At 47.0% G+C, this 20,812-nt stretch overlaps 1 protein-coding gene across 5 annotated transcripts in view; it reads left to right on the forward strand.

The window, feature by feature from the left end:
* The first annotated feature begins 5,454 nt into the window (after positions 1-5,454).
* The window catches only part of ITPRID2 (ITPR interacting domain containing 2), a 67,678-nt gene continuing 52,320 nt past the window's right edge, over positions 5,455-20,812 (forward strand). Inside the window, exons 1-3 of one of the 5 annotated variants that reach the window (XM_035133656.3) lie at positions 5,455-5,590; positions 6,584-6,850; positions 7,631-7,679. In XM_035133656.3, coding sequence (XP_034989547.3) covers positions 6,664-6,850; positions 7,631-7,679 — 236 coding nt within the window. In that variant the 5' untranslated portion in view covers positions 5,455-5,590; positions 6,584-6,663. Of the gene's footprint in view, positions 5,591-5,677; positions 5,969-6,215; positions 6,851-7,630; positions 7,680-20,812 lie in introns of those variants that run through there. The other 4 variants (XM_088660541.1, XM_035133666.3, XM_088660532.1 and 1 more) reach the window with 4 other exon arrangements.

Genomic DNA, 20,812 nt, shown 5'->3' on the forward strand with positions numbered 1-20,812 from the left:
GGGATCTCTCTGTTCTCTGAAAGTGCTAGAACTACAACATGCAGGAGACACACTCCACGGATTAATGGGGTGTTTTGCTATAACTGCCCACCTAGCAGTTCGAAAGCATGTCAAAGTGCAAGTAGATAAATAGGTACCGCTCCGGCGGGAAGGTAGACGGTGTTTCCATGCTGCTCTGGTTCGCCAGAAGAGGCTTAGTCATCCTGGCCACATGACCTGGAAGCTGTCTGCGGACAAACGCCGGCTCCCACGGCCTATAGAGTGGGATGAGCGCCACAACCCCAGAGTTGTCCACGACTGGACCTTACGGTCAGGGGTACCTTTACCTTTACTTTTACTTTGCTATAACACCCACCCATTTCTATACATTTCCCATCCAAAGCCATAAGAATTCTCTCTCACAGTGTTGATATTGATGGTTCCTTCTTAATCCACTGGAATGAACTTGATGATTACTACATCCGTGTTGTACAGCAGCTCTTGAGATTCTTAAAATATCTATGGCTTGGAATGACTGCACTGCATTGAATTTGTCTCGTTTTCTTCTTCTAAATCAGGCATCCCCAGACTCTGGCCCTCCAGATGTTTTGGACTACAATTCCCATCATCCCTGACCACTGGTCCTGTTAGCTAGGCATCATGGGAGTTGTAGGCCAAAACATCTGGAGGGCCACAGTTTGGGGATGCCTGTTCTAAACAATAGCCATGGGGCCTTCAACCAGGTTCAGTGGGGTGCAAGGGTACCAACTTTAACAAAATATTGGGGGGCACGTAAGCCCCACCCCACATAATCAATCACACACATCCCATTCGAATGGCATTGCCCATCAACTTTGGGGAGCGGTCACCACAAATATTTTAGGGGGGGTGAAGAGACCTCAGCCCCTAGAGGTTAGCTCAGGGGTCAGCAAACGTTTTCAGCAGGGGGCCGGTCCACTGTCCCTCAGACCTTGTGGGGGGCCGGACTTTATTTTGAAAAAAATATATGAATGAATTCCTATGGCCCACAAATAACCCAGAGATGCATTTTAAATAAAAGGACACATTCTACTCATGTAAAAACATGCTGATTCATGGACCATCCGCGGGCTGGATTTAGACGGCAATTGGGCCGCATCCGGCCCCCGGGCCTTAGTTTGGGAACCCCTGGGTTAGCTGCTATGGTGGAGTGTATGTGTTAGACATAGTTCCTCATTGCTGCCAAGTTGTTGTGGACGTTGTCAGATATTAAGCTTGGGGACTTATCATAAGAAATCATGATACCATATTATGATGGTAGTGTTTATTTGGAAGTCCCAGGTGTCAGAAGTAAGAAGCATTTATTCTCCAATGGAATCTGATCATGTACCTCAAAGTCCATGGAGGGTGCTAGCTTGGGCAAATGGGTTTCTGGACTTGCTTCATTTTCCTCAGTGGTTGCACATATGCATGTTTGTAACAGTTGTCTAAGGATGTGCTTGGCTAGCAATTGCGGAATATTCTGCCTATTATTATCTCAGGACCGAAGATCCCTCAGCGAAACCTTTCATCCTCTGGTTGCTGACTGGTGAAGTCCGTTGTCTCAAACACCACTCGCCACACCTCTGAATGAAAGCAATTGTCTTCCTGACAGAAGCGACACAATCGTTGCTTGCCAGCTAAATAGTTCTCATATTTCCCTTGCAAACAGAGCAGCTATGGAAAGGCTGCCAGCAAGATGGCTGGGGATCTTCTGAAAGTGAGGGGAAGGCAAACACGCACAAACGAGGGCTATTATTGTGTGGGTGAAGTAGAGAAAAAGAATTCAAGTCCTCACAGCTGAAGGGCCTTTGGATGCTCAAGGTGAAATGAAGCTCACATTTGTTTCAATTGTCTCTGTTTCTATTGTTGTAGATTGGGGGCAACCACACCCCTAAACCATAGCTGTCAACCCTCCCTTTTTTTGTGTGGGAAACTCCCTTATTCCAAGCCACAGCTGTCGGCCTTCCCTTTTTTTGCTGGAAATTCCCTTATTCCAGTGCCGTTTCCCGCTGCTATCCTGGATTGTTAGATATACCGTAGACCAGGCTTCCCCAAACTCCAGCCCTCCAGATGTTTTGGACTACAATTCCCATCATCCCTGACCACTGGTCCTGTTAGCTAGGGATCATGGGAGTTGTAGGCCAAAACATCTGGGGGGCCGCAGTTTGGGGATGCCTGCCGTAGACTGCCCCCAGTACAGGTGAGGCTGCTGCTGATCCCTTATTTTCAAATCCGAAAGTTGACAGCTATGCCATAAACCCTAAAAACTAATAAGTGGTTGGATTTTGATTGTTTGGGATGTGAAGGAAGAAATACAAGCTGCAGAGGAATTCCTGAACTAGCCTATGCAAAAAAACGACCTGGCCATTAAGAAACAGTACAGAGCCATTGGGAGCCCTGGCAATGGAGAACTGTCCTTCCCCCTTGCCCTGAGATGTGAACAGGGTAACTGGGTGTGAGGTGACAGGAAGAGAGTTTTTAGCTGGGTGTTCTGGGAAGAAGAAGAAAGAAGAAAGAGTGGGGCCCATCCTGGGAAGGCTGGCTGGGAGAGATGCCTTGGACTCCATGGCTGCACTGCTGTGGGGGGAAAACACCTCTTGAAATGACCTTGCTGTAAGATCTGAACTCCTTCTGTGCAGACTGAAGATATAAATGGGTGGATAAACCATATTTCTCAAAGCTACAACAGTCTTTGCCATGTCTCAATTCTCCAAAGGAAACACAGACCCTGGGTGAGTGCCTGGAGTCTTTCAGAGAGTGGGGGTGGCAACCAACTTTTGTAACAATATATAGGGTGTCATGGGGGAGTGTCCCACTGTAACAGTTGAAAGAGCTTGTGGGAGAGGGGAGATGAAGCTTCTCCCCTCCTGCACGTTATCTCCTGTTAGCTCAATGTTCCAGGCACTTTTCTTCATTTCCAGCTCGCAGCCAGGAAGGGGGGAAATGTAGCTAGAGTAAGCAATTATAGTGAGGTAAGGCATGTGAGAAGCTTCAGTGCCCCTCTCCCACATGCTAAGGATGGCCATGTGTACTGTTTTACAAAGGGCAGTCCTTTAAGGGCTATCTGGTCCAAGCTTTTAAATAAAAAGCAAGCACAGAAGGTGTAGCGGGAGCCTTGAAGTTGTCCATCTACAGTTAACGTATGGAGAGCAGTCTGAACTGCAGAAATGCAGGCAGTTTCTGCTAAAGCTTCTCAGGTGAGAGGAGGAGTTTTCCTGAGGCAGGTGGTGGCACAAGAGGTCTGTCCCACGAATATATTAGTGGAGCCCAGCAAAGTAAGCCCCCCCCCTTTGGTTGTTATAACCAAGTGTTCATAGGCCTTAAGCCTCATTTCTGCCCAGATCTGGCTTTTCAGAAAGCACTAGCTACTTTAATCTGCTTAACTGCAAGTCTTAGAAATATTAAAAGTGTTGCAAATGAATTCAAATAAGAATCTAAAAAGGTTCCAGTTGCCAGCAGTTTTACGGAGCGCTGACATAAAACCCAGAAGAGGATTATCAAACTTTTGCCCTTAGCAGTGAACATGCAGTAGAAGCCAGAATGACTCAGGCAAAACTGAGACACTCATTCCCCCCTTTTAAAAAAAATCAATTTGTTCTTTGTGGAGTCGACCGCTCTGTAGACTAGCTTGAGATATGTTGTTGCATAGAGTGCAGCATCAAGGCAGGGGTTTTCAACCAGTGTGCCGTGGTGGCACTCTGGGTTGCCTTGAATGCTGGTCAGGGGTGCCGTGGGCAACACTGGCCTCCATCCCTCTTTCCTTCCCTCCCTCCCTCTGATGCCCTCTTGCATCTCTGCCTCCCAAAGGCTTGCACAGCTGTTTGTTGCAGCAACCCTGGCTATAAGCTCCCTAGGGGAATGGTGCCTCTGGGGCTGGTCAGGAGGTGCTGGTTGCCAGGAGCTGAGGCAGCCTCAGAGTAAGCAAGCAAGCAGGCGAGGGAGCCCAAGCAGCCAGTCCACAAGCCCTTGGGTTGGGAATGGACAGACAAGTGGGAGGCTGGGCAGGCATTGCACTGGCCTTTATTGTGCTTGCTGTGTGAAAGGCCTGCCTGGGAGCTGAGTGCCCAGGGCTGAAAGGGAGCCTTTTCACCATGCAGGCCTGGCAGCAACCGCTGCTGCCACTGCTGCCTCCCAAGGCAAGGTATTGGCCACACGTTCACTTTTGACCATTCTCCGTTGGGCCACTAAGACTGGAGGCATCCTCTTTCCAGGTGTGTGAGGAGGGGGGTGGGCTCAGAGACTCGAGACGTAGCACCGGCTGCCCAGAGGACTCCCAAGGAGAGGGGAGAGAAGTGAGGGTGTTCAAAAAAGGGTGAGGGGCTGCCAGCTCTGCAGATAAGGGGAAACATAACTAGACTCCTGAGCCCCACAGGGGTGCCTCAGAAAGAATGTAGTTGGTTAAGGGAGCCGTGGACTCGAAAAGGTTGGAAACCTCTGCTTTAAGACATTTTGGGGGCCCTCCCCGCCCGCATTTTGGAAACCTGTGGAAATCTAAGAAACTGCCATAGCCACCACAAAATACAGTACTCATTTCATAGATGAAAAACTAACAATCCTCAGGACCTCCCCCCCCCTCCACACACAAAGCAGGCAAAACAAGGAAGAAGTCCACCTCAAAGTCCACCTGTGTTTGATGTTTTAATTTGCCCAGAGTGACTATGGCATGGGTGACATAACAACAACCACCACCACCCCAAAGAGGCAATCCTGAAGCAAACAACCCCCACAAGTTTATTTATTTCATAGTATTTCTACACTGCTTGATTGTAAGTGGGGGTAAGGTTGGGGAGACAAAAAGACAAAATCAAGTGGGTGTGTGGAATTACAATAGTTTAAAACAGATTTTCCCAAGCTTGGGTCTCCAGCTGAAGGTCTCCCCATTCATGCTTCAATGGCGGCAGGTCTACTCTGAGTTACTGTTGTCTTCCGAAGTTTTACAGGCAAGTTTCAGCCATCTACACTCCAGTCACACCTATGAAACTCAAGTCACCCGGTTACTGTTGCAATGTCACCATCGCGTTTTTCTACTTGATGTTATCTTCTGGCCGGCCCTTTTGGAGTCTCCCATGGAGAAGTACTTCGAATCAGTCCATGAGCAACACACCCACCCCAGTTTTGTTTGAATCAGGTGACTGAATAAGCCGGGGTGCCGAAGACGGAGTCAAATCACCCAGGGGAAAGTACAGCACAGCAGGGTAGGCGTTCGATAGCTCAGTTGGTAGAGCATGAGACTCTTAATCACAGGGTCGTGTGTTCGAGCCCCACGTTGGGCAAAAAAAAGATTTCTGAATTGCATCGGTTTGGACTAGGTGGCCCTCGTGGTCCCTTCCAACGCTGCAATTCTATGATTCCCCCGGCCACTGCAAGCACCCCTGTCCCAGCCCCAAGGCTTTGTTTATTTTTCAAGCGACACCGCCAGCAGGAGGAGATGAGCGCGCCTCTCGCCTCGGGTCCCCATCACGTGGGCCGCTGCCGGAGCAGTAGTCAAACTCTCCTCCCGACAGCTGCGGTATGAGGAAGTCGGGGAGAGGCGCGCTCGCCTCGCTGTTCTCCTGATTCCGAGAGCAGCGAGGGCGGAGAAGACGAGGACGTGAGTACCGCGCTGTCCTTGGAGTGCGGGTGTGTGAGGAGGGATCTGGCAGCCAGGGTCCCTTCCTTCCTCCAGATCGCGGTGGAGGCGCTCGGGGGAGAGGATCTTCATTGGCAGCAGCGGCGTCCCCTCCCCTGGGTTAGGACACCGCGCCTTCTTAAGTGCCCGCTTCCCCCCTGTCACCACCGCGACTCAGGAGGAGGAGGAGCCGGATCCTGCCTCCAAACACTGCCTGCAGTCCCCTCCCCAGGGAAAGTGGGGTGGGGGAGAAGAGACAGCAGGAGAGAGAGGAACACCCTGATTGATGATATAAACTCTCCGGTTTCCGTGCGCTTCGCATCCGATCAGGCTCGGGCGGGCCTGCTTTCGCCTCTGCCGGTAATGCCGCTTCATTCCTCGGCTGCTTGCTCGTCCCGGGCGCGGCGGGCGCAGCAACTCTCGGGTGGCGTCGTGGGGAAGTTTGGGGAGGCTTCGCTGGCGGGCGAAGGGCGGCTGCAGAATTTCGCGGCGGCCGGGAGCTACCAAACGCAGAGTCAGTTCCCCTTCTTCCTGCCGCCTCCTCCCCCGGCGGCTTTGCTTGTTGCTACTAGGCTGCAACTGGAGAGGCGGAGGCACGCTTTCAAGATTTTTTGTTTTATAGCCCTGGGAGTCGAGGGGGAGGAGTAAATGCTGGGTCTTCTTGGCCATGCAGCCGGGGACGGGGTTGCTGCTGGGTGCCTGTGGCCAGATGTGCTGCTGCTGGGCAGCTGTGGGGTGGCCCCCTCGCTTCCACTGCCTCCCAGAGGAGCGGATGCACTAGATCGGGGGCGCCCAGCGATTCTTTCGCCTCCTCCTCCTGCGCAACTTTTTGCAAAAGTCGCCCATCGCCACCGACTTGGCGCGTAATTGCGCACGGCTCCTGCTGGTGTTGCTGCTGCTTCCCGCAGCCCGACTCGATCGCGCGCAAAAACGAGCTCTCCTCCGGACTTTTTCTTTCTTTCCTCCTTGTTGTAGGTTGGAGGCGTTCTTCAGCAGCCGGGTGAGGGCGGGCGAGCGAGTCACCGAGAGAAAGAAGCGGCTAATAAGGGCTCCCGATGGAGGAGGAAGAGGTGCCTTCGGTGCGCGACGAGTGGCAAGGGGTCGCTCAAAGGAGGAAGGCCTGGGCCAAAAGCAGAGACTCCTGGCAAGCGTCGGAGGCGGAGCGGCTCTCTCCAGAGGCAGCTGAGCCGGCGCCGGAGCAGGAGATCGCCGGGGGGAAGTTGCCTTTGGGTGCCGAAGGAGGTTTGTCTTATTAGCCTCTTCTCTCTCTCTGGCTACCCAAGAGACACGCCGAAGAGTCATGTGGCACCTGAAAGGTTAACCGATTGATTGTGGCATCAGGGTCTGTGGGCTAGAGGCTGTTGCTTGGGTGTCTGATGACGACCACCAAAACTGATGCCAAGGTAGAGAAATCCCTTTCAGGTTTTACAGGATTCTTATTTTGATGACCAAATAACTGTTGGTGGGTGGAACTGAACTTTACGGCTGCCATCCTAAACTGCCATAATGAGCTCTGAAGCTCTTTCTTCCTTCTGCAACATCACACTTTCTTTTCACTAGAAAGAAAATCCTAATGAGCTCACATTGCTGTTCTAGGCGTGTTTACTGGTTGAGTTGAATTCAATATTATAACTTTTAGGCAGCAATCCTAATCTCATTTACCAGGGAGTCAGCCCTGCTGAATTTGGTAGGACTTGCTTCTGAGTAGGATTGTAAATTTATTTTTAAAAAGTTTTTAGGATTAGCCTGCAAAATTCCCAATTTTACCCTTGTTGTTCATATTTTTGCTTTATCCTTGAACGTTTTAAAGAAAATGTTGGGAGGTTGGCTTCCCTTCTAGAAACTGTTGATATTGTGCCTTAACTGGTTTACATATCATTTAGTTCACTGGGATTTTTGAAAGCCAGCAGGAAAGATGCCTTGACAAATGGCCACTTTTATCATTCATCAATGATAACTTCTTGCTTCTCCCCGTTTCCCTTTTCTGTTTCTCTCTGCCCTCTCCCACCTCTCCCCATTCAGCAGGCTCTATTCCAAATGAAAAGATTGCAATATGGCTTAAAGATTGTAGGTAAGTACTTCTTGTACAGAGTGATGCAGTTGTTCAATATATCTGCTCTATCCTGATTCTTGGATATCCAGAACCTCTTTGGCCCTAAGGCTCTTTAGAAATACCAATTGCAAATCCCCCCCCCAAAAAAATGTTTCTTAGTAGTAAATCACATGGATTGCAATGGATTTCCCCCCATGTGTGCTTCAACCATAATCAACACATCCTTTAATCCTTTGCATGCTTTCTTGCGCTTCCTTCTGAGTAAATTTGCATAGAATTAGACAAAGTTAGGCATCCATTTAAACTCACTTAAACTCACTGATCTATAAGGAAATTCAAGCCCTTCTTATTTTGTGCTGGAATAGGCTGTGGCCAGAATATTTTGTGTGCGAGAGAGAGAGATGAATGGAAAACTGCTGTTTGGGCTAAAGTTTATTACATTGTTCAGGAAATAGCAGCTGTTCTTTGGGACGGCAGGTCCTGTTGTCGTAAAGACACAACCCACAGTGCATAGACCGGGGTGTTGTCTGAAAATATAACTGCATACCAGAAACAAGGGAAAGTTCCATACTGTCTCGCCTTTGTGATTTCAGCTGCGATCTTAAATGCATTTAGGATGTACCGGGAAGTATGTCCCGTTGCAACTGGTTGGATTTCCTCCCATGTTTGTAAACAAGTTTTAAATCCACTGCTGCTGCAACTGTAAACCTGCTTTAACCTGAAGTCTTATTCTTATTCTTATTATTTATTTTTATTTTATTATTATTTATTAGAGATGGGTGTTGAAACCAATTCATTTTCTGGATCAGAGTTTCTCACATAGTGAGCTATGGGTGACTTTCTCCTTGTTCTCTTGCATTGCCCCCTAGCAGGCTTTTGGTTGGATTGAAGCCAGTATGAGCAACTCCTTGAATGTTGAGTAAAGGTAGCCAGAGGACTCAGAGAAATTGGGTGTGTGTGTGTGTGTTTGGAATGTAGTAAGAAAGGAGATTCCGACTCAACATAAGGAAGAACTTTCTGGCAGTAGGAGCTGTTTGACAGTGGAACCGTCTCCCTCGGGAGGTTGTGGACTCTGCTTGGAGGTTTTTAAGCAGAGGTTGGGTGGTCATTTGCCATGGCTGCTTTAGCTGAGATTCTTGCATTGCAGGGGGTTGGACTAGATGATCCTTGGGGTCCCTTCCAACACTACAATTTTATGATTCTAAGGGCCAAAGGTAGCAATGAAGGGAATTGGAAAGTGAGATCAAGACTAGTATTTAATAGTAATAGTAACAACAACAACAACAACAACAACAACAACAAATAAACAAAATGGGAATAGAAAATAGAGGGATAAGAGAGGAATGCTGTCTCTGGAGGAAGAAGGGAATGTAACAGGACTAGGGGGGAGGGATAAAAGAAACTTGCAGATTTAGGGTATGGGATAAGGTATAAGAGGAATGTGAAAGGAAACTGGGGAAAGAAGTGACAGGAAATGGGTAAAAATACTCTAAGAGGCACTGGGGGGGAATAGAAAAGAAGAAGCCTCTTAATCAGAACATTTTGGCTAAAGTAGGGAAGCCAAGTCACAATTTCTCCAGAGCAAATGCCTGTAACTTAAGTTGAAGAAAGCTGAGCTGTGGAACGCCTTGCCACATGGAAAACTGCTGTGTCAAAGAATATAGCAATTCCAAAGATAGATTAGATATCAGTAGAACATGATGCCTGTATCTGCCAGCTGGTTATGCCAAACTCTGCCTCCACCCACCTCCGTTTTGTGATGGGCTCTGCCACTGCCCCACCATTTTGTGTTTGGTGGGCCTCATGAGTTTTCAGCTGTCTTAAGTGGGCCCTGGGAAAGTGTGAGAGGATTTTCAAAACATGATCATAGCAGATCAGGATAAGCTACAAGAAGGGTAGCAGTTCTTTTGTATGGGGCATTTATGATTTTTTTTGGGGGGGTGGGGGAAGCTGGCAGTTAATATGTAACATAATTTGTAACATAAACATTCTTTTGCTACCTCTGTGGGTCCTATCCAACTTGTATCATACTTCGAATCGACCACTGAAATGAATGGACTTACATAACTTAAATTATTTAATTTTAGTGGATCTACTGAGCATGATGGTGTAGATCAGTCGGCCTTCCAAATTACACACAATCCATTTTCTGCCTTTCCTATTTTCCTTCTGTGTGGCTTGCTGTGATAAAGACTTGAAGCAGAGCTGTGACATAGACACTCCCTCCCATAGACAGTGTATCAAGTTTGAGGTTCTGATCCAGAAACTGTAGCATAGAAAAGCAAGGTTTGGGTTTTCCTATAATTTTTTTGTTTTGTTGTTGTTGTTTTTGAAAAGGAACTGTAACCCCATAAACCAGGGATGGAGAATCTGCTGCCCTCTAGGTGTTGTTGAACAACATTTCCCATCGTCCCTGAACGCTGGCCATGCCAGCTGGGGTGCTGGGGTTCAATAGCACCCCATAGATCCCATTCCCTCTCCTTAAGGATCTCCTCCTCTATTGGACATGATCAGCATTCCAAACATTTTTAACACCTATATGAACTGAAGTTACTTTTATTATAAGCCAGGGGTCCAAAGAACCACGGTTCTGCATTCTTAGGGCGGGCTTGTAATGGCAGCTCCTTGTGCAACATAGCGAACGCTGTTTGAATGGAAGGAAAGTTGAAATGCAGATTGTAGTATAATGTGAGGGTTTGCTGCTTGATGAAAACCATTCTTAAAATCTCACTAGGGAAGGCTGAGTGAAGCCTTTGGATGAACCAACTGGATCAGATGTCTTGGATACTGGTTATTATGGTTATGGTTGTTTGCAGTTGTCAGGGTTTGTTGTGACTACTCTTGAGTAACGACCGTCCACATGCTTGTCTTTCAGAAGTTTTTATTGGTGCACATTATTTACAGTGTAACGGATTGCACATTTCACGTCTACCAAATCGAGTCAGATTCCTGCACTAATTCCTTCAGTGTTCGTGACCAGCATAAAAGCCTCGGAACTGAGAAGCGCCTCCCTTTCCTCCTCTTTCTCAATTCCGACGTCAGAGGGACGGGTCTTCTGTCTGACCTATTCCTGTCCACTCTTTCCGCCTCCCTCTCTTCCTGCCTATGGAGCAGGGGCTCTTTAGTGTTGCCAGAGCCCTGGCACTCCCTCTCTGTTTCCTGACTCACCCCTTCAGACCCCTCTCTCTCATGACTGCTTGGAGACGGGCTGCTTCTGATGAGGGAGGGCGGTTCTCTATAATCCCTCCCCCTTACAGCAGTGTTCTGATCTAGGGTATTCTGAGCAGTTTGTTTACTGTTTAATTTTTAGGTCTAGCCGTATCAGCAGGTGGGCCCTGCCACTGCCATTATTTGATTCTCCTCTGGGTTGTGGCGTGGATGCGGACTGCTATTTGCCCTGTCCCAAAACTGCGGGGAAATGAATGATGTCTCTCTCAGCCTGCCCCGCCCCTTTGTTCTGCCTCATCCTTTTTGCTAGATGTGATTTGGGGTTTGAGCTATGCCATCGAAAATTGCTCATCGTTTCCCTCTGTGGTGTTTAGTTTGGAACCATTTCTCTAAAGCGAAACAAGGGATTGATAACACTGCAGTCTCCAGTCTGAAGAGGGAATTTGAAACTCTTTGAGGAGGTACCAGGAAGGTAGAGTCAAACCTAGAAGCCTTGCAAAACTAGAAATTCCACTATTGTTTCTCCTTCATATTCAGAATTGGCCAACCTTGTTCTTGTAATGTAAGGTGTGGAAAAGGCGGCTGGAGAAAAGTTTTTCAGCACTCTCTTAGAATGCTGTTATTTATTGAATTTTATTATTCATTGGAGTTGTACTCCACCCTTCCTCCTCAAGGAGCCCAGGGCAGCAAACAAAACACAATTTAAAACCAAAGGAAGCCAAAAACATTGTAGAACAGTTAACATATTCTAAAAGCAGCTACAGTCATACTTCATGTTACGTCCACTTCAGGATGCGTCTTTTCAGGATACGGACACGCCAAACCCGGAAGTCCCAGAATGGGTTACTTCCGGGTTTGGTGCATGCACATGCACAGAAGCGCTAAATTGTGCTTTGCAGATGCGCAGAAGCGCTAAATCACACTTTGCACATGCGCAGAAGTGCCAAATTACGTCACGCACCTGTGCTAATTTTATCGTTTGTACCTAATGTAAAATAATTTGCCCCGGCTGTAAATCCTCCTCTGATGCTGTGTAAGGCTTTGTGTAAAACACAACGTATAGCATACCGTTGAAACCCTTCTGGATCCACCCTGGGGCTAAGGAGGTGCCCGCAAGTTATTGCAAAGATTAATTTCATACTTCTGAGATGGATATGGCGCTTCTGCAGCCCAATTGTGCATGTTTACACAGAAGCCCTGTTGAAAAGAGGTGCAGATTTCCGTCCAGTCTGGTTGCCTTCTGTTTGTGGGCTCTGTTTGAATTGGTACTTAGAAACACCTGGGTTTTAGTGTGGCTTCTTGCTGTCTTTCAAAAGTAAATGGTCTAAGAGGTACCTCTGATCCAAGCTGCAATTCGATACCCCTTTACCCCAAGAGTAAAGCCCTATTGAGCCCTAGTCAATGCCAATAGCACCATCAAAGAATAGAATTTTCAAGGCAGCTGTTTCTATATTTATCAGAGAGCAGGCTTATAAACACACTTCCTCCAAGGAAATTTCTGGCCTCTTCAGCTTCCTTAAAAAAAAAAAAGCAAGCTCCCAATTACTATTTTTTACAGACTTTTATAGAAGGAAAATCACCTAGTTGCTCAGTGAGAGGTAAATCTGCTCTACCTTCCTTCCATTGTAGTGCTCAGGGAGTGCCAAGGCGGTGGAGTAATCAGTAGTTGGACCATAGCTGCCAAGTTATCCCTTTTTTAAAGGGAAATTCCCTTATGCTGAATAGGCTTCCTCGTGAGAAAAGGGAAAACTTGGCAGCTATGAGTTGGACACCTGACATTTGAGTTAATGAAATAAAATGTAAATGAAAATTGCCCTTCTCTCACATGTTTAAAAGTTTTGTTCTATTAGCAATAATTTCCGAAAGCATAGCCATATTAGTTTGCTACTCCCAAACAATAAATATAAAACCATCGTGTGGCACCCTAAAGTCCTAACAGATTTGCAATTCAATCCTAAACATGCTTACTCAGAAGTTAGCATATGTACTTCAGTGGGATTTACTCCTAGTTAAGTGTTTTTAGGACTGCAGCCCTATGATAAGTATAAATAGACCGGAGGGTAAGAAATAATTGCAGCTAAGTCAAAAAAAGTTTATGCTACAGTAAATCGGCTGGTCTTCATAGAATTGAAGAATGCAGGAATATGCAGCTGTTCCACATGGGGATCAAACTTGCAACCTTGGCATTATCAGCACAGTGCTCTAACCAACTGAGCTAGGTGACTTGGGTTTCTTTGTTTGAAATTGTTACACTATTTAGTGGAGTATTTATGTTTTGGCATTGGCTTACCTTGACTACTCTAAGCTGCCGTCCCTTCCACACTTACCCCAAAGTAGGTCCAGCTGAATTAAGGGACCCAGGTGGCGCCTAGGGCTTGCTGATCAAAAGGTCGGCAGTTCGAATCCCTGCAACGGAGTGAGCTCCCGTTGCTCGGTCCCAGCTCCTGCCCACCTAGCAGTTCGAAAGCACATCAAAGTGCAAGTAGATAAATAGGGACCGCTCCGGCGGGAAAGTAAACGGCGTTTCCGTGTGCTGCTCTGGTTCGCCAGAAGCAGCTTTGTCATGCTGGCCACATGACCCGGAAGCTGTCTGCGGACAAACGCTGGCTCCCTCGGCCTATAGAGCGAGGTGAGCGCCGCAACCCCAGAGTCGGACACGACTGGACCTGATGGTCAGGGGCCCCTTTACCTTTACCTTGACTACCTTAAGCTGCCGTCCCTTCCACACTTACCCCGAAGTAGGTCCAGCTGAATTCAGGAGGACCTACTTCTGAGTAGGCATGTATAAGGTTGCACTTGACTTGTCAGTGAATCCATAAGCCTTTGTTAGCTGGGATAGTTCAGTTGGTTAGAGCATGAGACTCTTAATCTGAGGGTCATGGGTTTGAGTCCCATGTTGGGCAAAAGTTTCCTGCATTGCAGGGGTTGGGCTAGATGACCCGCATGGTCCCTTCCAACGCTATGATTCTTGCTGTGGGCTCACTTGTATAAGAGCCCTGCTGGAGACCAGTGTGGTCTCACAGTGGCCAGCCAGATGCCCTTGAGAAGCTCACAGGCAGGAGGACACTTTGCAACAGCTCTTTTCCCTGTTGTGTTCTTTCAGCAACTGATCTTCAGAGGCACACTAACTCTGACAGTGGAGCTGCAACACGGCCATTGATAGCCTTATACCCTATTAGTTTGCCTAACCCCCAGCACATCCCATGGGAGCAAATTCTACAGTTCAACTATACCCTACCTGAATAAATAACCACCTTTTTGCTCACCCTGAATCTTCCGATGTTTAACTTGGTTGGATGTGTGTGTGAGAGGGACAAAGAACATCTGTACGTTTTCTTTGCTCTGCGAATAACCTCAAGTACCTCTGTCATGTCTGACATTCGTCTTATTTTTCCAAACAAAGCAAAAATACAGTGCCAAATGTTGCAGCCTTCCCTTGCAGGGCTCCACCCCCCTCAGCCATTTAGCTTGCCCTTTTCCTGCCCTTTGTCCAGCTCTGCAGCGTCCTTTTTCTGGGGGTGCCGCAACCAGAACTGTACACAGAATGGCACCGTGCAGTTAGTTTACCTCCTGAGCTTTTACACTGGAAGAACCTAAATACAGTGGCGCCTCGCTTAACGAATGCCCTGCTTAACGAAATTTCCGCTTAACGAAAGGATTTTTCTAGCGGAGGTTGCCTCGCTAGACGAATTCATTTTATGAAAAATTCATCTAGCGAATCGCGGTTTCCCATAGGAATGCATTGAAATTCAATTAATGTGTCCCTATGGGCAAAAAATAAAAAAACTCAATGCATTCCTATGGGATTCGCTAGACGAATTTTTCGTTATAAGAAAAGACCCGTGGAACGAATTAAATTCGTCTAGCGAGGCACCACTGTATATGAGGCAGACTCGTACGGAACATGTACAGATGCCAACAACAACAACGAAAAGGAAATAAAAAAGAGTATAGGCAGAGTCAGAAGCCGAAGCCACGAAAACTGCCGCCAACAATGTGGCTGGTTAGTCATTTCTTATGTGTTTGTTGTGGTCGTGTTCCACCCTTCCTCCAAGGAGCTCTGAGCAGTGTGCATGAGGGCTGCCTCATCTTACTATATGTCAGAAAATGTCCTGTCATATGAGAATGTTTCATCCCTCCACCGCTCATGGCTCTCTGACTTTGTTTCGCTAGCAGTTCCCTAGAGAATACAAACTATTTCTCTCTCTTCCCCCTCCAATTCCAGATAATAGCAAATAATTTCTGCTCTTCCCGTGAGGCGAGTTCTTTAGGCTCCACTGCATGCCTTCCGTGTCCATCTTTTCCTCCAGCTTTTGCACCCTCTGTAAGTTGTTCTCTCAGGTTCCTGCTTCTGAGTTGGACGCCTGAGTTTTGTAGGGGGCTGCAGTTTACTGAGTCAAGCGTTCTCTGACCCACTCTCCCATCTACCTCTTCCCTCGAGTAGTCCCACTTCCTGTGCCCTCTTCCAACACCCACAGACTTTAACCCAGTTCTTACGGGCGCTTCTGATAAAAGGTTGCACTGGTTTTCCTCCCTGGGCGTTCACCATAGATATGCCAAGAGATTAAAGTGATGGCGTTGCTTGTCTACAGAGAATAATGGCCAATGGTGGCTTTCAGTTGTATAATGGAAGTCGGTCTCCACATAACTGGTCCTGTTATCTAGGCCTTGTGAAGGTTTTCCTCCCCTCCCAAGCCACCCTGACCTTTCACTTTCTTGAGGAGTGCTGCTGTGTGTCATTCTATTGCAGACCATTTCCCCTTGAGCAAATACAACATTAGCAAACATTTTATGACCTCACAGTAGCTCAGCTGATCCCCTTGATTAGCCCTCTGACAGATGGAAAGCAGATGGCAGCCAGTGGCTAGCCTGTTTGTTTGCCGAGGGTATACGGTAATCAAATTGTTCCCTACCACATTTCACAAACGGAAATAATTAACGCTCCTATGCATGGAATGGTGGGGGATGTTTGAGACTACGGGCAGAGTTCAGCAGACCAACAGTGGCCTGGGGCTTTATGCCCGTGTCAGTTAAATCCAGACTCTCATGCACCACAAGAAGAAAGTGGGAACTACAGGCTCATGCAAGAAGATTTCTCTAGATGAGAAAAGCACCAAGACAAGTGACACGCTGCAGGGAAAGTTAAAATTATGTGAAGGACACACATTGGGCGGATGCTACCGAACTTTTCCATCTATAATACGCCCCCATCTATAAGACGCCCCCTGTTTTGGGGGACTCAAATTTAAGAAAATGGAGGGGGGGATGGCTCAGAGTTGTTGAGCTTTTTTTGCGGAGGATTGCCCAGAGTGTTACAGCTTTTTGGGGGGGGGGTTGCCAAAAATCTTTCACATGCAGCATTGACACTGACAATCGCAGGAAGCAGACAATCGCCCACTTGCCACAGCAACAGACAATTGCAAACTGACCCTTCCCCAGCAAAAAATTTCTTACCCGACTGAGAAGCTGTCCGCTGGCAATCGCGCACGTCCCAGAACAGCAGCCGCCAATCGCGGCAGCGACAGCCAATCAACAGCAGTGTTTGCTGCAGAAGCCAATCACCTGCCCAATTAGAGAAGCAGCAGCCAATCCAAAGCAGCGCTTCTAACAGCCAACAGTTGTCAGTGACAAGCTCCTGTTTGCAGCTGCAGCCAATCACCCGTCCTCCCCATTCACTATCCATGGATAAGACGAGTCAAATTTTTGAACATAATTTTAGAGTAAATAAAACCTCGTCTTATGCATGGAAAAGTACAGTATTTGGAGGATGTTCATAGAATCATAAACTGGTTGGAAGGGACCATGAGGAGAATTATCTATTCCAACCCCCTGCAATGCATGGATCTCAATCAAAGCATCCATGAGAGATGGCCACCGAACCTCTGCTTAGAAACCTCCAGTGAAGGAGAGTCCACTATGCTGGTTCTGTTTTACAGCTGAAGAAGACTTGACACACAGCAGTAAGTGGCAGAGCCCAAGAACAAGCAGCAAATCCATGGCAGGGAATTCTTAAGCGGAAATTGCATCTGGTATTGCAGTGCCTCTGAGCATATGCAGAATGCTTTGCTCTCATTAGTAAGGAAATGTGTGCCCCCTTTCCTCTCTCAGTGCCCACTTTAAAATTAAGAAGCAGGGTGCCTCTGAGAAGGTCAGAGTGCCTTTACGTTGTCACTTCTTCCACAGTCATAAAAAAAGAGCTTTTTCCTTTGAGCTCATGCTTGTCCAAGGCTCAGAAGGACGGAAGCAGGTGTGGTTTCGCCCACTCTTGCCAATAATGACTCTCCTGGCTGAATCTGATCCCCTCCAACACACTGGATGCCAGGGAGTGGGGTGGGCAGCGGTGGTTTTAGGGTATTATGCCCACTTCGGCTGCACTGGGTGCTGGCATTGCAGGGGGCACTGCAACAGTGATGCAGAACAGAGTGTGAGAGGTGAGGGAGCCCCAAAATATTAGTAGCGCACAGGGCGCTGCTGAAATTTGAGACCCCAAATCCGCCACTGGGGTGGGTGTAATGTTGGAGGTGGGAGCTAGTAGCAGGGCCCCACTTTCCCTTAATCTGCACTCTTTAGTGTGAGCAGGTCTTTTAAAGGATTTGGAATTTGTGAAGCCTCCATAATGCTAAGGGGGAAAACAATCTGCATGAGAACATCTCTTGGTCTTGATTTCTGCTTCACTCTCTTGCTTTACAGCCCAGCATAGATATTAGGAGTGCCTAACCCTATTGATTTTTTTATTATTAAAAAAAATGGGTCCTGGGAGTGTCTGTATAAGAGTGGGCTGCAAGTTTATTTGTTCTACACATTTGTCAGCTGTTCATGCAGCTGATAACCACCCTTTCCCAGAGCAATGAATAAATGAGTCCACTTCCCCTTCTGTTCCATTAGAGATTTTTATATGCAACAGAGTTAGCATATGTTTAAAACTGGTATTGAATCGGAAAAGTTACAAATATCTGTCTGTTGTTTTATGGAAGCGACTTAGTTCGATCTAATCAAATTGAGGCTCTAATAAGCATCCCAATTTCACAAAACCACACCAAGGCGATCTATTAGTAATCAGCAGTATCCATTAATCAGCTAAAACCATTATAATTGAACAAATGTCATTCCTTTACAGATAGCAGCATAGTTTGTTATCGAAAAATCAAAATTACTCACACAAGATTAATGAAACTAATGTGCATTGCTTATAATGGTTTCATTTTATTATGTTAATTACACATGGGTAATTTTGTTTTTGTTTTTTGATAGCTAACTAAATAGCAAAATTATCTTTGAGTGTGTCAAAGAAATTCATACGATAATAATTATTTTAAGCTGTGTCCCATCGACAGCAGCCAATCCTGCACCTCCTTCCCTGGTGTGGGGACATCACTTGCACCCACACTTTCCTTAAGTAACAAATCCTATAGCTTACAACTTTTGGGAAAGCAGATTTGTTGTACAAGAATGCTATTTGGTCATTTCTATTCATCTCAAGTCATTCTTTATGATGAGTGATGAAGAGCTCGCAAACAGAGCTTGCAAATGTGGGCAAGGATTCCTGGAAGAGACTGAAGAGAGTGAGATTGTGTCTTTTGGAGCCTGAGGGTGTGTGTGGCTGATGGCTCTGTGGGAACACAGGATCTGACGGGGAGGAGTTACAGCTGAGAGGAAGCCAGGCTGAGGGAGGAGTTAGCAACCAGCAGCAGTCAAACCTAGCTCAGTGCAGGTCCTGGGAGCTTGCAAACAGACCTCGCAAATGGGCATTTAGTTTAGGAGTTTAAACGGGAGGCCCAGAGTTCTGTCTCTTGGTGTGTATAGGACCAGAGACATGGAGGGCGAGGGAGCTGCTGCAGTGATCTGTAACACCCGTGTCACGTTTGTCATTCTGCCAGAGAACAAGCAACAGTACACTTGTAGCAAGCGCAAGCTGGTTGTCTTGCTGGAAGAGACTGGAATTTAGGAGTTTAGGGGTATAACCTGTTCAAAAGGAATAGGCCAAACAGGAAGGGGGGAGGAGTAGCATTGTATTTAAAGAATGAAAAGCAGATTGAGAATATATGGGTAAAAATTGGAGAGAAAAGCAACAGTGACCTTACTGTGGAGAAGTGTGCATGCACACGAAAGCTCATACCAAAATAAAAATAAAAAACTTAGTTGGTCTTTAAGGTGCTGCTGGAAGGAATTTTTTTATTTTGTTTCGACTGCGTCAGACCAACACGGCTACCTACCTGTAACTTACTGTGGGTGTCTGCTATAGACCACCAAGTCAGACTGAAGACTTGGATGATGCCTTACTAGAGCAGATTACCAAACATTAAGAAAGGAGAAAAATAGTAATCATGGGGGACTTCAACTTCCCCGATATCTGTTGGGACTCAGACTCTGTCAAGAGTGTAAGGTCTGACAAATTCCTCTATTGCGCCACTGACAATTTAATTTCCTAGAAGATGGAAGAACCATCTTGGACCTGGTCCTCACCAACAGGGAGGAATGGATTAATGAAGTGGAAGTGCTTGGAAACTTGGGAGGAAGTGATCATGTTCTCCTGGGTCCATTGTTGTTTAACGTCTTTATAAATTACTTTGATGAAGGAATTGAGGCGAAGCTCATCTAATTTGCAGATGACACCAAACTGGGAGGGGTAGCTAATGCCACATAAGACAGAATCAGAATTCAGAATGACAGGTTGGAGAACTGGGCACAAGCTAACAAAATGTATTTTAATAGGAACAAATGTAAGGTTCTGCACTTAGGCAGAAAGAACCAGATGCACAAATGCAGGATGGGGGCACCTGGCTTGCTAGCAGTACATGTGACCACACTTGGAATACTGTGTCCAGTTCTGGGCACCACAATTTAAGAAGGATGTAGACAAGTTGGAACATGTGCAGAGCAAGGCAACCAAGATCAAGGGACTAGAAACTAAGCCTTATGAGGGAGTTGGGTCTGTTTAGCCTGGGAAAGAGGAGACAGAGGAGATATGATAGCCATCTTCCGATATCTTAAGGGCTGTCACATGGAGAAGGGAGCATGCTTGTTTTCTCCTGTTCTGGACGTAGGACTCAAACCAATGGCTTCAAGTTGCAAGAAAGGAGATTCTGACTAAATATTTGGAAAAACTTTCTGACAGTAAAAGCTGTTCAGCAGTGGAACAGGCCCCCCGCGAGAGGTGGTGGACTCTCCTTCCTTGGAGGTTTTAAAGCAGAAGTTGCTCATGGATGCTTTAGCTGAGTTTCCTGCATTGCAGGGGGTTGGACTAGATGACCCTTGGGGGTCCCTTTCAACTCTATGATTCTATGCACTCTTATTGCGCAAAGGGCACGAGAGATCTGCACAGTAGTGAGACAGCCTAGGCAGTGTCTGCCCTGGGCACCCATGCTTGGCAGTTGGTTGCTTTGAACCCAATGGAACTTACTTCTGAGTAAACACTCATAGGATTAGGCTGCCCTCCCCCGGGCCCTGTTACGGGAGACCTGTTGGTAGGCTGACTAGGATAGCATAGGCTGCCATGCAGGGGCGAGAGAGACTAAGGACCCTGAAATGTCTCTTGTGTACTTGTTACATGGACAGCGAGACTTGTTCTTTTGCATCTGGTCACTGTAACCACTCTTGGCTTTTATATTTTGAAAGAGGACTCCTCACTGTTTGTTCCTGTGCTTTGAGCTGGGCTTCCGTCCTACCCAAATCGTGACCTTTTGGGGCCAATGTAATCTTCTATGTGTTGGCCTTCCAGGGGTTTGATAAACCTGTTTTTCCTGCTTGCTGGACTGCAAAAAAAAGGCGGCTGTTGAGCACTTGGCAAGTCACAACACACACTGGGTGGGCTGCAAGTTGTGTGGGCTTCTTTGAACAGCTGCATGACAGGTAGAAGTTCAACATGTTTAGATTCCTCAGCACAAAAGGAGCCAAGGGGAGGGGGAAACATTGCCTGACACACTTTTGCTTATCGTGGAGCAAGGGCCTGCAAATGGTGGGGTGGAACTTGCAATTCTATATTT

This window comes from Zootoca vivipara, chromosome 1 (assembly GCF_965207765.1).
Source record: "Zootoca vivipara chromosome 1, rZooViv2.hap1.1, whole genome shotgun sequence".
NCBI classification, from domain to species: domain Eukaryota; kingdom Metazoa; phylum Chordata; class Lepidosauria; order Squamata; family Lacertidae; genus Zootoca; species Zootoca vivipara.